Consider the following 17,563-nt stretch of genomic DNA (forward strand, 5'->3'; position numbering starts at 1 on the left):
AAAAAAAACTTAGAAAACATCAAAAAATGTAATGTACAAACTCATCATAAATTAAGCCACATTTTCAATGGTCTTAGAAAACAGAGCATCATTCATGTCTGTAAAACTTAAGGGAAATCCCCACGTTAATGACAAACAGTAGTGGAAGTGTTACCTCTGTCTCCAGGAATCTCCTCAAGGCTCGTTTCTTTTTGATGCTCTTCCTTCTGACATAAACTGCGAATGTCAGAGCCATGATGACCAGGATGAAGAGCCCGCCAATGACTCCGGCTGCAATCAGTGGAGTTCTGCCAACCACAATGAAAAATAAAGTATGAAGAGAGAAAGGAAAGAGCAGCTGCATGAGGCATTTTCCACACTTCATGAATCTAGTCATTTCAAAGAAAAGCAAATAAAAGCCACCAGGGCTCTAATAAAGCCCTTTCCATTGTAAACTGCAGGTTTGATTTGTTTTGTTTAAGAATAAACCATGCACATACAATTAATCTTTGGAGAAGAACAACTGTAGCATGCCATTTGGTGAAAACAAATTGGAAAGTTGAATAAGGAATGAGGGACACACACTAAGACAATGGAGTGGGAATATTTAAAATTACGTTTACTAATTTTCACAAGTCAATGAGAAGTACATTTTACTAAACAACTATGGAGTACAATTTTATCTCAAGAAGACTAACTTAACAGTGGCACTGTTGACATTTTGGGCTTTTACAAATGTGTTCTAGAGGTTACTACATTTTCAATATTCAGTAGCATCCCTGGTCTCTGTCCCTACATGGCAGCAGAATCTTTAATATCTGTACACAACAATATCCATAGATGTTGCAAAAGATCTATTGACATCACCTCTGAGAACCTATTAGCTAAAGTGAAAATGTGTTTTTCGGAGAGATACAAACCACCACATCTCCTGAATACAAGGGTATAAGTAATGAGTTGTTTATTACCAAAAGTGCTTTGAAACTTAGTAAGGACAATGTTGGTCAGAGAAAACACTGGGTCAGATGTTGGAGTGATACTGACCAGAGTATATAAGTTATAATTCAAAATATGTCTAAATGCTCCATGCTCATACATTTTCTATAAAATAAATATTTCATAAAACATATAAATGAAGTCAAGAAGAGATTAGAAAGAGTTTCACTCTTTAAGTGTTTTTCCAATGTATCTTAGCAACAACAGAGCTTTGAAGTTGATTATTTCAGACTCTTTCTGATTTTTTTTTTCTCTTTAGAAAAATATATTTCTTATGTAAACCATTACCTATGAACTTTAGGTGGTCATAGTTTTAAAGTGCATTAATTTGATATGGTATAGCAAATAACCCAGACTGAAACAAGATATTGCCATATAAATATTTGACTATAAAGTTATTGGAGATGGCAAGGAATGTTCATGTCTTCTATAAAAATCATTTTATATTGCATATCCATACCTTCAGAAGAACCTATTCTATATAGCTACACTCCCTAAAAGAATTTCATATACTTGCAAAATAAACTTTTGCTCAAAGATAGACAAGAAATAATGATAGTGGATTATCATAAATCAGACCTTGAAATTCTAAAGCACTCATGAAAAAAAGCTGTGCAACTACTTCCACAAATGAAATCATGTGTTTTGAAGATTATGACTGCTATACTGTCATAGGAAACTGCAGAAAATCTTAAAAACCTGTCCACCCTAAAGGTTTCTTGCTGACAGCTCAAACCACACTGAAATGTAGCTATAAAGCTATAATTCAACTAGATATTCCTAGATGGGATTTTTCTAAAGATATAAAAATCTCTGCTGAGAAAATTAAACTATAGCAGAGATACAAACTTATCATTGTGATGTGTTTTTGTGTGTTTAGTGACATATTTTTTAACATGTCAGTTAAAATATATATTTAGGAAGTACTTTGGAATTTCAAACCAAAGCATACTTTTCTACAGATTGCTTCATATACTGGTGAAAAGGCACTCACTATATATATATATATATATATATATAACAAACTTCTACTTTGTCATTTTTCATTTTAAAAATGTGGAAATCATGTTTTGTTTGTTGACTGTATTTTAAGGATTGTATCTTTGCATAGAATAAAAACAGTCCTCTCTCTTCTCATCTTATTTAGGTAGAGAGTAACTAGAAAGACGTGCTAGTTCAAATGAAACATTCATACCCAGTGGGATGTATTTTCTGTTTTGCTATGTGATGTTTACTTTTAATATTTTCACACAACAGTTATTTTCCTGGATATGTGTCTCTTCGCTGTTTTCTTCTCTCACCATCTGGCAAGAATGGTACAGAAACAAACATACAAACAAAAAGCCTGAGAAATGAAGAACTACTTTTTCTACACTAAAAATAACACAGAGATGTGTGGCTGGCATTGCACGGGGACTGTCTCCAGAGGAAAATATCGAACATTAAACATGATCCTATTTACACATGTTTCACCCACTGTCAATCTTGATGACTCCTGGTGATTTGAACAAGAGCAATAAGGACATTAGTTTAACCAAGAGTTACAGCTTAATAATATTGTTTTTTTTTTTTTAAAGACAAGATCTCACTCTGTAGCCTAGGAACTGGTTTGGGACTGATGATTCCCCTGTCTTAGCTTCCTGGGTGCTGAGATCCCAGCCATGCACCACCATCCATGACTAATCTTCACTCTTCATGAAATCCCTTCAAAATAGGATGGGATGGGCTGAATTACATATTTAAATTACTGTCTATTTCTCCCAGATCTATTTCTATTACAAACCAAGCTGACTCTGAGAGATTTCTTCCTGTGTGTTCGAGGGTCAAATAGTTAGAGAGCTGTAATTATTCTACAATTCCCTATCCATAGCAGTAGTTTTGACTGGTTTGTTATTTGGGTGCCCATTAGAAACTGACTGGCATTCTCTAGTGTATAAAAGAGTAAAGCAGGTGCCAAGGACAAACTCGGAGTAAAGGGAAACAATTGATAGCTTCATTTATGCTGTGATTTGGAAATTGTACAATGAAATTCATGTTCACCCTACTATTTATGAAATTATCATGAGAATTCTGAACCACAGATGAATTTTTGTTAATTTACTTAAAAGCCCATAGTTAGATTTTAATAATTTTACTTAGAAGTAGAGAAATAATGAAGAGTATTTATTGTTTTAAATGCAATTACCTGATAGAAGGCAGTCTGAAAACTAAGCTACTCATATTAAAATATACATTATTGTCCTGTTCTATATTTGAATCATAGTATTTCTCTTATTGTATAAGATGTAAGAAGATATATTAAACTCTCTCCTTATAAATATCCAGATGATTTTCTTCATTTATCTATTTCTTTAAAGACATTAAATCATAAAAATATATAGTAATGTCAGTATAACTTATGACTAAAATGCAAGTATTTATATTTTGTTAAGCTTCTTCTATTTAATATTAATAAATGATTACCCTTCAAAAATGAAAAGTGGTGGTGTTTTGTTTTTTGTTTTCTCATTGGTAAAACTATCAGGGCAAATCATGATTAGATCCATGAGGTATTTTTAAGAGTAAAACAAGCTTACTCCCAAATAAAAAGTTAATAAACTATATAAAATAGGTACATTTTTCTTTATTTTTGAATAAATCACATTCTAAGTTAGGATAAAACAAATAACCCACAGTCTTATAATATTCACTGGTGCTGTAGTTTGCAATTGGTGGCAGGGAGTTCTACTTTTAGAAGCCTAACTAAATAATTTAGAAGTTAAACTAATTAATTGGAAAACAAGTCTTCAGAATGTGTTTTATCAGACTGGAACTGCTTTGCTGTTTATTTATAGCCATTAAAGATTAAAAGAGAAATGATGTGGCTCAGAACATGTTTAAGGAGATAAAAAACACAGGATAGCCTGATACACTCCACAAGATGTACTTCTTATATAGGAACATTTTGTTTCACACTTTCAGAGTCTCAAATGTAACACAATAGTGTAATCACTGCACGTTGTTAAGCTTTTCATTTCTATGGGACTTTTTTCCTTTTTCTTATCATGATCATGGCAGAAAGTGGGTTTAAAGTTGGGCCAAACCAGTTAGGTTGTCTGCCTCAAACTAGTTGTGTTTAATGTTACCATGGAACACATTAGATTAAATACATAAGCACTTCCATAATTAATAAAAATATTTGGCTGGGAAATACCCTGTCTATTAATTCACAAACATGATCTGATGAATTCTGTGTATTTAATGTCAAAATACAATCAAGTACATCTAAGATCAAATATCCTTCTCTATTGTAGTCAACAGCTTCAAGTTACACAAGTCAAAGTATACATGCACACACCTTCCACTCTCCAAAGTCCCTCTCTGCACACAGTACATGATACATAAAAAATGTGCCACTATACATGTATTGTGTATACACATACATATACACATACACATACATACATACACACACACACACACACACACACACACACACATACACACACACACATGTATATAACATAGCGCTAAGGCCGGAGTATCAGTATTATTTCTACAAAGTACTTTGGAGATTTTAGGTTTAGTTTTAGATACATATGTGTATGTGTACATCTATGAGATGAGAACATGTTTTCAGTGCCCATGGAGATGAGAAAAGTGTACCAAATGCCCTGGCGAAAAAGTGACAGGTGGTTCTGCACTCGCTGATATGGTTCTGAGAATCAACTAAGGTCCACTGGAAGAGCAGTGTGCACTCTAAGCCACCAAGCCATGCTGTGGATATTGCTCTGTATAAATAAAATGCTGATTGGCCAGTAGCCAGGCAGGAAGTATAGGCGGGACAAGCAGAGAAGACAATTCTGGAAACAGGAAGGCTGAGTCAGGAGATGCTGCCAGCCACCGCCATGAGTACCAACACATAAGATACTGGTAAGCCATGAGCCATGTGGCAGGGTATAGATTTATAGAAATGGGTTAATTTAAGATAGAAGAACTAGATAACAAGAAGCCTGCCACGGCCATACAGTTTGTAAGTAATATAAGTCTCTGTGTTTGCACTGTGTTGGGTCCAAGCAGCTGTGGGACTGGCTGGTGAGAGAGATTTGTCCTGATGTTGGGCCAGGCAGGACTGGAGAAAACTCCAGCTACAAAGCCACATTTCCAGCTCCTCTACCAGGTTATTACCATTATTGTTTCTAGTAAATAAATTAACATGGAAATTAAGTGGATATATCTAACTAATTCAGAAATGTAATCTGTTAGCATTGGGTCTCATTGTGGGTCCTTTATGAAAACTTCATAATAATTACAATCATACAGAAAATGACATGGAAAGGAGTTTGCAATATTATCATCATGGGTATAGTTTTGTTTCCTAAGTTGACCTTGTTATAAGTAAATGCTTTTGAAAAAAAAAAAAAAACTGCTTGTTGGCCTCATTAAAACAAAATTCTAAGACCGTATTAAAATTTGCCAACTGAGTCAAAGATTATAACTCTGGAAATTAGAACAGTTTCAACAGTTTGTTATTTAGCTAAGCAGTTTAAATATGGTAAAAATTCTAATCAAATAAGAGGAACACTGGATTTAATAGCCAGTTGATTCTCCTGTGTGCTGTAAGGCACACAGTTCATTAACAATTGTTCAATCACAAATAGTCAAATGAAATGAGATCACAAAAGACTGTCTTCCTCGTGTAGAAATAATTTGCTTCCATGAGAATAAGTCAAAAGTTAATTTGGTCTTAAGTACAACCTTTAAATGGAAAGAATTTTGATATATTATAGATTTTCCATTTTAAACCCTAAGCTAGAAATATTGTGAAATATTATTTTAACTAGGTTAAGATGTGTTACAGTTATTTATGCTATGGTATATTATTTTAACTTTGTGCAGGTGTGTTATATGTGTTTCTGCTGCCTTTGTTAAGATGTAAAGCTGGGTTACATTTGTTTCTGCTGCATTTGTTCAATGATGTAAAGATGTGTTGCATTTGTTTCACCTTGCCTGCCTAAGGCACCTGATTGGCCTAATGTTCTCAGATATAAAATTTGTACATAGCATTATTTTTTGTATCTTCATTTTAATTTTTTTCAGGACTGATTTTTTAAACTTAAGAAAAGAATAAATTTTAAGGAAAGATAAACACATTCAGTGTTATTGTTAATTCCAGTCAATAAATTAATTGCATTAGGAAATACTTCGGATATTAGTGAGGTACACCTTGTGTCTATAAGGTGTTTCCAAAAAGGATTAATAGAAGGAAGAATATCTTCTTTAAATGTGGGCCACACCATCCTATGGCAGGGGTCCTAGACTAGATTAAAAGGAAAAAGAAAGCCAGAAGAACACTTGTATCTTTCTTTCCCTGCACCTTGGTCCATGGAGTAGTGAGGCATTCTCTTTACAATGCCTTTCCCACCATATGACCAATACTTCCATCCTATGAGCTGAAATAACTCCTTCCTTGCTTAAGAGTCCCTTTTGAGGTAACCTGTCACAGCAAAATGAAGAGAGTGGGTAATACAACACAGTGCCTATTGTATCACCACTTCATTCAATCTTTACTACAATAGTTCACATATGAAACAAGAGACCTTGAAACACTAAAAGGAAGCATTGATATCCCCTAGAGACACTTTAAGGGTTACTGCCTAGGGCAAGGAGAGCTACATTAAGACAGTATTTCTTCCTTTCTCTCAATTTATGCTTATTCTGACCTAGAATTCTACCTGCTCTATATAAATGACACATTTTTCTTTTTGAGCAAATGAAAATGATCTGGGTCAGACTGCACAAGGCTGACTTCAGTTGACAGCGACAGTTTGTACTTGATATGATATAGGTTTTACAGCAGGTCTCTGTCCTTTGATTGCTGATCAAGATTTCTTGACTACGTTTAAAATATGAAGTAGTATTTAAGCAAAAGGATAATTTCTCTCTTTCTATCCAAGTTTGAATGTTTTTTAACTTGTCTTTACAATGTGGAAGTAATTTTCATTTTTCAATATGTAAATGTCATATTTCATTCAGTAGTAGTGTCACAAAAATGTTTTTGCAAAGACTTTTCTATTGAACCTATATGTAATATAACATGTTCTTACCTTCCTAAGATTCAGTTACTGATAAAAATCTCTCATTGTTTCACAGAAGTTACTTCCTTTTTCTTATAGGCAATATTTATATCTATCTATATGGGTATCTTTTTCTTTCTCAAACTGAGAAAGAATATATCCTCATGTGTTAAACTCACAAATATAGGATATCTTCTTTAATTTTGCCAAATATAAATAGACTAGATATTATACATAGACTTGATACTGTAATTGTAATTCTTGCTTGATAATTGTTTCATTATATGTAATTTTACTATATTAAAGTTAAAACCTTCTTTTTGAAAAAAAGGGGGGGGAAAGTGCTGTGGATATTAATCACTCTGTATGCTGTGAATGTGTTGCTCTGATTGGTTAATAAATAAAGTGCTGATTGGCCAGTAGTCAGGCAGGAATATAGGCAGGACACAGAGAGAGGAGAATTCTGGGAAATGGAAGGCTGAGTCAGGAGACTCTGCCAGCCTCTGGTGCCATGAGAAGCAAGATGTAAAAGCCGAACTGGAAAAAGGTACCAAGCCATGTGGCTAAACATAATTAAGAATTATGGGTTAATTTAACTGTATGATATAGCTAGCAAGAAGTCTAAGCCATTAGGCCATACAGTTTTAATTAATATAAGCATCCGTGTGTTTACTTGGGTCTAAGCGGCTCTGAGCCTTGTAGGACCAGGAAAACTCCAGCTACAAAGACCTAACTTATGTTAATTACATTAGTCATTTCCCCTCTTAAAGAAAGTTAAAGATAATCAATCCACATGCAGATGTTCTGTTGTTAACCTAAGGATGTCCTTGCAAATTTTGAGACAGTAAGGCCATCCAAGTTTGGGTGAATTTAGTTTAGTATTAATAATATCTGAGAAAGTACAATGTTAAAATTTTGAAAAAGAGATCACTCCAATTTTTATAATAATTTAGCAATTGCTATAGGAACAATCTCAGGTGCTTCATATAAATGGGTACACATCAATGATTGACTTCCAGTTAATTGCCAGCTCTAGGACCCAATACATTTTTGCCATCATAGTTACAAGAGTGTCCTCCTTAACACCTACTATATTTTACATACTCCAAGATCAAACTTGTTTTTAGATATTTATAATTAATTAATTTTATCCTATTTCCATAGCATTTTTGAGTTTTCATGAGGGTAGAGACCACCATTTTTCTTTTTTATGAGGAAACTCTATCCTTCTTTGTAACATCACCTTAAGATGGTGGACAGGAATTATTGCTAAATAAACAAGGGTATGGTTTACCTTATGCTGTATTTCTAAAATTTCAATTCTTTCCCTTTGTAAAACTGAAGTATTTGGAACAACTGTGAAAATAGGTAGCTGGACTCTACATTCTCTTTAAATTAATGGGACTAAATGTGTTCACTTTAATTCTATCGTGTTGCTCCCTGAGCCAGTTAGAATCACAATTTTAGGCAAAAGTTCCAACAGCTCTGCTCCGATAGAGGTTGTAGGTGTATCTCCCCTGTCAAATAGAGGTTGCAGGAACATCTGCCCTGTCAATTCAAGCAGCCCTTCTTTTAAACAACTCCTTTCAGCATTGGAGCAGCTTTTCATGCATGTGGTCACCTCTCTCTCTCAAAACAGCTTTGAGTTAGTTCAACCACATCCCTACTTCCAGTGGCCCTCTCTTTCCTTAGCTGTCTCCACACATTTTGAAATTTCCCTTTTAAGTATTTGCTCTCCAGTGTAGGTGTCAGGACACAATCATTCCATTTCTTCTCGTCTATGGGGCACTCCCTAGATAGGATTTGCTTCCCCTCAAAAGAGAATTTTCTGGTTTTTGTAAGTTCATCATAAGTGCTGGAATTGTGTCATAGATACCTTCATATTTCCCTTAAGGATGGTTTGTATTTTTTAAAATGACATTATCACTAAATAAGGAACTAGATAGATATCTCAGAGGTTAAGGGCATTTGTTGCTCCTGTTAAGACCTTGAAACTTGTTGCCGAATATCACCATTCCACATCAGCTCACAGCCACCTATAACTCAGTTCCAGGGTATTGGATGTCCTTTTCCAGCCTCCATAGGAACCAGACATATTTGTGGTACACAGACATTCACAAAGGCAAATGTTCATACATATAAAATAAAAAATAAAAATGTAAGTCCTAAATAGTCATTACATTAATAAACTACTGAATTAATTCTTTGATGAGTATTTAGCAACTTTTTATTCAAATTAATCCACAAATACTCATAGACCCTGAAATATTTTGGTAACTTCCTATATTTTAACTAAGTATAGTGTATCTCTAATACAAGAAAAAGAGTAGAATATTTTAATGGAATGCTTTTCTAAATTGAGATTGATACATTTTTTTTTAAATATTTTCTTGTTTCTGAATTACTGGTAATTAAAATATACTCTTCAAGAAGTTTTGAAATTGTTTGCCAGATTATTTTCTTTGCTTATAATGTGGTGTATTCCCCCTCCTCACCCAACATAGTGCCAATGTCGTTATTGATCCAACAGTTTTCTTAGTCATCTGTTGACCAGCACCTTCCAGGTGAAACAGATAAATTCCCATGTCACTGCATTTTACTGTGAATATGTACAACAAATTACCAGCCACCGAAATAAAAGCAAATATTAGGCATTCCAGAGAACCGAGGGAGGGCTAAAGGAACATTCGCTTCTGTCTTTGATGCTGAACTTAGACTGGACTGACCATCCTACCTCCAGACAGAAAGATCAAGAAAGTATTAGAGGTCATATTCCTGGTTCTGCAGAACACAGAACCCTGGCTACAGCTACCTGTGTCTGGGCTTCTCTGTGAGAGAGTAATAATGCAAAGATGCAAACTGAAGCTTGGTGTAGACAAATAAGATCTTAAATAAAACAGGAATTATGTACAGATTTTCAATTTTTCTCTCCATGTACTGCATTGAAAATATCACACCTGCCATTCTAAGAGGCTTGGATCATTGAAAGCAAAATATTAAATCCAGGTCCTTCTCTTTCTACGAAAGCCTATGTGCATTTAGTTTTATTTTATTTCCCAACTCTCTTGGTCATTGAGCTAGGCATTATCTGTATCTTCCTTTACTCAACACTTATGGAGAGGAGATGAAAGAGCAACAAATCCTTACACTTTTTTTTTTTTGAGACAGGGTTTCTCTGTATAGCTTGTGGGCCTTTCCTGGAATTAACTCTGTAGCCCAGGCTGGCCTGGAACTCACAGAGATCCGACTGGCTCTGCCTCCCAAGGCCACCACAGCCTGGCCTACACTTTTATAACTAATACTAAACAGAACTTAGCACAGCTGTGTGCAGTTCTGAAATGTAGAATCCACCAGGTCACTAGCCACTTTAAATAATGATAACATTAAAAAATAGTAAAATATTTTCTTACCATGAATAACTCAAGAAAATGTACTCTAGGCTTTCAAGAAAGAGGAGATGAAGAAAGCGGAGCTATTTGTGAAGTATTCAACTTGGCCAAATACGAATATCCAATTCTATTTTGTGAGCCCATAGTAGTTTGGAAGTAACTCAAGGGAGAAATGAGAGGGTGTGGATGTCTCTGTCTCATCTATTAAAAAACTTCCCACAGAGAACTTGGAGCAAAGACAAATAAACCCTCTTTCATAAAAGCTTTTGGTCATTGTACCTCACTTTAAATAATGTTTTCTCTATAAGAATAGATTACTCTTTATATTTTTAGGGGAGGATTATTATTACTGGTTTCACAAAGCACATCTTAAGGCACATAATAATAATGTTGAGTAATATAACCCACTCTTAAACTTATATAAACATCCACCCACTAATTAGAACACATTCCTAATTAAGGGGAACTATTTCTTTCAAAAAATGAATGCCTAGAAGATGTTGTTATATCCCAGATGCTCTGAATTCATATTCACTGCCTCTAGATAATGTAAAAGGAAAAAAATCTAACCTAAACTAATTCAAACAGCACTGAAATAATATAATATCAAGACAACTTTACTCTTTGCCTGAAACCATTTCATTTACATGCAAAAGAAATCATTATTATGAAAGAAAACTCAACATCTACATGAAACATCCTCTTCCCAGCTAGAATATTAATTTTTCAATCTGTTCTTTCTCTATTATTTTTCTATTATTGAAATTATGTGTTCCATTAACATTCAGCTCTGCATAAATGTATGGATGGCTTATGGGCATCCAGAAGAAGATGTTTAAAATTTTTGTTTAGTAAATGGTCATTATGGAAATAGTCTAAATATAATATGGAGGAAAGTTAGTATTTCCTTTTAAATTTCATAAGTGATAAACATATCCATGCCGTCTTCACTGCTTTCTGATTTTTAAAAAGATTGTATGGCTTTATGCTTCCATCTGGAACATTATCTGGACTAGTCATTCATCTGTACTTATCATGCCATTTGAGATTATGCAGAATTTTAGTCTTTTAAAGAAAATGGGAAATAGAGTGAGACATAAGAGTGGATAGGTTCTACCTTCACTCTCTGTACAAAGTTACTAAGTAACATTAAAACTCTTCTGGAATACATTTTAGGATCACTAAGTGTATTCATACATAAATAGTTGAAAATAGCCCCAAACAAGCAAATCTAAAGAACACAAATGTAAATATCAGACTACCAAAATATGCCATGGACATATCTTGAAAAATTTACGCAGTTTTGTTTACTATCAAGTAAGGTTATTGAATGACAGTGCCATGATTTAAAAGGAGAAAAGAAGTGGTCTGAAGAGGGAAAGAGAAAAGGAAGACAGGGAAAGAGGGAGAGAGGTAGGGATAAAAAGAAGGAGAGGGAGAGAGACAATGAGATGGAGAGACAGAGAGAGATTCACACAGAGAGATGGAAACACGGAGAAACAGAAAGACACACACATAGAGAAAGGAGAGAGACAGAGACAGAGACAGAGGTTGCCCTCCCAAGAAATCTAGACTTAATGTTTTATATTAAAAAAAGATCAGGTTTTATATTATCTATACATAATTTTTTGTTTTTCCTATTATTTCAAAATTGGTATTTCTATTAGATCCTGCAATTAGAAACTTTTGAAATAGAAATGGTAATGATCCTTGTAAGTATATTTCTCCATCCAGGATACCTAAAACCAAATAACGGATTCAAAAACTTTGATTAGAGAAGAGGGCAAATCAAAGCTCTGGTTTCCATCAATGCTTCTCTTTAACACGCTGAACACCACACAAAATTATCACTGTTGTAAAATAAATGTCTAAATAATAAGGTCTTGGCAGGATTTTTTGTAAAACTTTGTTTTGTTTTGCTTTTGAGACAGGGTTTCCCTGTGAAGCTTTTTTGGAGCCTGTCCTGGAACTCACAGAGAGCCGCCTGCCTCTGCCTCTGGAGTGCTGGGATTAAAGGCGTGCGGCACGACCCCCTACAGCTTCTGTGAAAAATTTTTACAGCCATTTTTTTTTCTAATAAGAGACAAAGAAAATGGTCTATCAAAAAAGCAGAGAATTTACAGTGAGAATGTTTGAAGCCAGTGTCATTTCTGCAATTTTTATGTTTTCTGTGTGATTTTTTTTCACTGGTTAATAATTTGAATAATAAAATAGGATGATGCCATGGATCTTATATAGCTAAATGTAACTTACATATTTTCAGTTGTGAGTGTAAGTATATGCGTGCATGGACATGTTACCTTTTCTTTTCTTTTCTTTTTTTTTTTTTCTTTTTTTTTTTTTTTTTTTTTTTTTTACCGTTTTGGGTAGGTTTAAAAATAAGAGCAGCTATCCATCAGTTGCAGATGGGAGGTTCAGTGATACTAAGGAATGCTCTCCCACAATGCAAGGGGTGGTCACTATTGATCTGGAAGTTTAACAATAATGTACAATTATGTGAAATATATCCCTAAATCTCTAAACTATCAAAACATACCACTATACATGCATTTTAGTATATGTTAATGCATGCAAGGATTTATATTCTAAGTGGATACTGGCATACCCACTTAATGGACTGAGCATGAATTACTCCTATAATTTTCACTTACTGCTTCAAAACACAAGGCTGAACATGATCAGGGGCCTTTCATGATGATGATGATGAAGCCCCCCCCCCTTCATTTACCTCAATTTTAAAAGAGCAGCTATAGAAAAGTTGCTCAAACAAGCACTATTGTTAGACTATCAATTTAATTATGCCAGCAAGTCAAAAGCCCAGTAACTTTTATTTATGAGGGAATTTCTGTTATAATTCATCATATGTGAGGATTTAAAAAAAATAGAAAAAATCCTTTGCAATTTACTGATGTTCTAATATTATTCACTTGCACAATCATACAATTGCTAATTTTCAGGTGGCTGTGCAATTTGGAATAATTGTTATATACCAGCATCTTGCAATTAACGTGACAGGTATTGAAATCTGCTAATTTCTCAGAACACATACAGGGTGCTGCTAGATCCTGATTATATATTTAAGAGCCTTCTAATTTAATGAGTTCAGAGTCAGTGATCATGCAAGCTGTTATTTTCCTTGAGAAAGTAAAATAGATGACCTTCAAGTTGGGTTCGTGCAGAGGAACACATTTGAAATTATTGATAATTTGTAAATTAATGTCAAAATGATTTAAATACAAAAATAAGAACAGTTTACATTTGAATTTAATTTTCCAGATAATCCCACCCTCCCTTCGCATGCATGTATGCACCCCCTCAAAATGCTTTTGTGTTGAGATGTTGGCAGTTATAACATCAGGCAGAATATGCAGCGTTAAACTGAAAATCCCAAGGCTTTGTCTACAAAATCTCTGTGCTTGCCTGCACTCTCCCCTCTCTATTTATTTTCTTCCAAAGGAAGAGTGAACAAGAGCATCTTTTCATCTCCAGAGCTAATGCTTTCACATTTGCTTAGCTTCCTAATTCCTGCAGCTTTTCCCCCAGATGGTCATGATGCCCAACATCCTTTGTGTTTTACCCTGCAAACCTTTGAATATCTTCCGATGGCTTTTTCCTGATGATGTTCTTTCTGGAGCTACTTCTCTGCCTATTCCTTCACACTCACAGTTCTCTCAGAAGACAGAAAAAAATGATCCCTTTTATTTGTAAGTCTTATTTTTTATTTATCTTACATATCAACCACAGATCCCCCTCTCTTCCCTCTTCCAGCCTCCGACAGCCTTCCTCTTCAACCCTGCACCCCCCCCCATTCCCTCCTCTGAAAAGGAAAATCCTCCCATGGGGAGTGAGCAGAGCCTTATGCATTCAGCTGAGGCAGGTTCAAGCCCCTTCCCAAGCATCAAGGCTGTGCAAGGTGTCCCACCATAGGTAGCAGGCTCCAGAAAGCCAGCTCATGCACCAGGGATGGATCCTGATCCTATTTCCAGGGGGCCCCTTAAGCAGATCAAGCTATACAACTGTCTCCATTATGCAGAGGGCCTCGGCCAGTCCCATGGAGGCTCCACAGCTCTTGGTCTACAGTTCATGAGTTCCCACTAACTTGGTTTGGTTGTCTCGGGTAGATTTCCCCATCATGATCTTGATGCCCCTTGCTTATAGAATTCCTCTTCCATCTACCAGGCTGAGCTCCAGGAGTCCAGTCAAAGAGAGGGAAGAGATATTATTCATATATTTCTTATTCACTTGTGTTCCATGTCTACATATCGAAAATGCTGTATCACTTTTATTATGTTTTCTACTTAACATCTCTTGAAGGTGTCAAAGTCACTGAAGATTCAATACATTTAAAATAAGCTCAGGAACATTAACTTAGCACTCCAAAGTGCCCAGCCATCTTAGTGAATGCTACTCCATCCAGGCAGAAACTCAAAATTACGTTTTTGTTTTGTTTTGTTTTGTTTTCTCTTAATTTTTTCAAATCCCGTGGACTGGTAAATCTGACAGTGAGTTTTATGTTGTAAATTCTGGTTGAATCTCCCCATTTCTCTCCATCCACCTACATTCCAGGCTTGCCTGGTCCACACTTTGTATAAGCCTATTGACTGAGCCTGCTAACATTAAAGAAGCAGATTATTATTATCAGTGCTGCTTTTCGATGCTGGTTTCCTGGGCTTCACTCTCAATCTGGCACCTTCTCAACTTGAACATTTTCCTCTATAAACCCTGTTATGCTTTTATTTGGTATTTTTTCCCCTTTTTTGCCAACCTCATTCCCATTCTCAACTTCCAGTGATCTTTTCCTCTAACTCATGTCATCCAATATCATCTAGTATATCGCTTGACCCCGATCTCCTTGCTTATGTTTTCATCTGGCAAACACTGGTAAACCCAAATTTCTAAATGCCCAGGTCTGTATTTAAGCAATCACAACAGGGATGAATGAAACACATTACTTACTGGAATCATTTTCATTTGTGAGTAAACCTCTCAAGTGGACTTAACAAAGCACAGTAGTCCACTTGTGCTATTAGTGCAGTGTGTCTTTCTGGATATCTTCAATGGATTTTTCTTAGAATATACACAAGTATTTCTTCTATTCTGTTCTAAAGTGTTAAAATTAGTTAACAGTTCATTCAAGATGAAATCCATCATTACTTTTCCTGTACCTTTACCTCTTATCTGTTAATTTCTTCAAGTTTAAGTGAATGTGTGATCCTTAGTCTCTGCTGCCAAATTCCATACTTTAAAGTGAGCATTGCTCTCCATCAACTGCCTAAGAAAGGTTTTAACAGAAGTTGTTCTTTATCTGTTGAAATAAGAAGTTCCTAATAATTCCTACCAGACTTTATATGCATTAGTATGTTCACCAATTTAAACACACACACAGACACACACTGACACACACAGAGAGAGACACTTACCCACATGCACATACACACACACACACACACACATACACCACACTTCATCTGTTGATTCTCTGTACTTTGTCACATAGAGCAAACATGTTGAGTAGTTTTTGTAATACAAGCAATCTCAATTTGTTGCTTCTCTCCTTAACGTGCTTTAATTTTAACTCCATCATTTTCAAAAACACATATTTTTAATTTCTGATAATCTTAAATCTCTCAACATCTGTTTCTGAGTCATTAAATTTTGGATCACTCTCAATCCATAAATATAGTCTTTGTTCTCTGTTCCCAGGACTTCATCCTTACTTGCTTTCTTCTTTGGTTAACCCCATTTTTCTGGTCTCCTTTGCTATACTATATTTTGTTCTTTTACTCGTTAAATGACCCAAAAGCTTAAGGCTAACTTTCTGCATGTGAAATGTCATCTAATGTTATCAATTTACTACAACTAATAATTCATATTATCTAATGAGCTCCAGATCACTATTGATAATATCAATTCTGAAATTGAGAGACAATAAGCAAAACTAGAAGGCTGTAAAAGACCTAGTTACACTCTTCATAAAATAGCCCTTCCATGACTAGCAGTTCACCAGAGAGGAAGAAGTATGTGTTTTAAGTCAGACATCTGAACTCTAACCCCTATTCTACTACCTATTAATCAGGTGAAATATTGAAAATTGGTTTTCTTATCCTGTTTCCTCATTTATAAAATAGTAGTGGTAGCGGTGATAACTGTTATTACATACATAATCTGAAAATTAATGATAATTTATTACACCCAAGACATGTTTTGGGAATGACTTTAGAGTATGAAGGCAAGGTCTACATTAAATACCAAGAAGCTTTTGAAACAGAAAGAAGTGGCACCATTCTGAAAGAAAAAAACATTTTTTTTCTTCCAATTGGCTCTTTTTTCCCCTGGTGTTTAATTTGCTATGGGATTTGATCCTGGGGTTTCAAGTCCAGTATTTTTGTGTCCAGAAGATTAATAATGATGTAACTTTGAAAAATTTGGTTTGTTCATTAAACTAAGAAGGTTTATTTACCCAAAAGTAAAGTTTGTATGGTAAAAGATCTTTGTTGTTTTATTTCTACTCTGCTGAAAGTGTCTATAATTATTCTATAAATGACTCAAGCATATGGAATGCATTATTCTGAGCAGAAAAACAGAATGCCATAAAAATGACAATGACTCCAAGCACTCAGAGTCTTGAAGAGGTGGGGTTCCCTCTCCTAACACTCATTCTTTAGTGCTGAGATACCGTGAAATTAAAACACTTTGTTCTTGAGTGTGGATAGTAGCTGAGAATAAAATCACTGAGAGAGAATTTCATTGGTAAATCAGACTGCTCCCTGTTAATTAGCTCCTGCCTACATACATAATATGCAAAAATAATTGTATGTTTATAAAAGAATGATTAGTTAGGGAATGTGCTGAGGTAATAAGAAAAGGCATGAGGAGAGCAATTTACTCTAATATCTACACATCATTTTATGTAACCACATCACAGAGGGGGTCCCAGTTAATTAGATTCCTTTAGTGAAATAGGAAATATGAAAAAAGATATTTCTTAGGATTTAATACAATGTGTGTCTAAGTTATAAGGGAGAGTAAGTTTGATTCCTTGATTACCATGAAACAGGAATAAAAACAGAAACTCTGACCTATATGTAAGGAATATCTCTATTTAATTATTGGTTATTTATGGGAATACCAAAATTTAATAAT

General features: G+C 34.8%; 1 protein-coding gene across 1 annotated transcript in view; it reads right to left on the reverse strand.

Annotated features, from left to right (window-relative positions):
• Erbb4 (erb-b2 receptor tyrosine kinase 4) overlaps nt 1–17,563 on the reverse strand; it is a 1,064,935-nt gene that overhangs the window by 225,456 nt on the left and 821,916 nt on the right. Inside the window, exon 17 of the mRNA XM_036172732.1 lies at nt 155–287. Within this exon, the coding sequence (XP_036028625.1) occupies nt 155–287 (133 nt within the window). The remainder of the gene's footprint in view (nt 1–154; nt 288–17,563) is intronic.

Source organism: Onychomys torridus, chromosome 23 (assembly GCF_903995425.1).
Source record: "Onychomys torridus chromosome 23, mOncTor1.1, whole genome shotgun sequence".
NCBI lineage: Eukaryota > Metazoa > Chordata > Mammalia > Rodentia > Cricetidae > Onychomys > Onychomys torridus.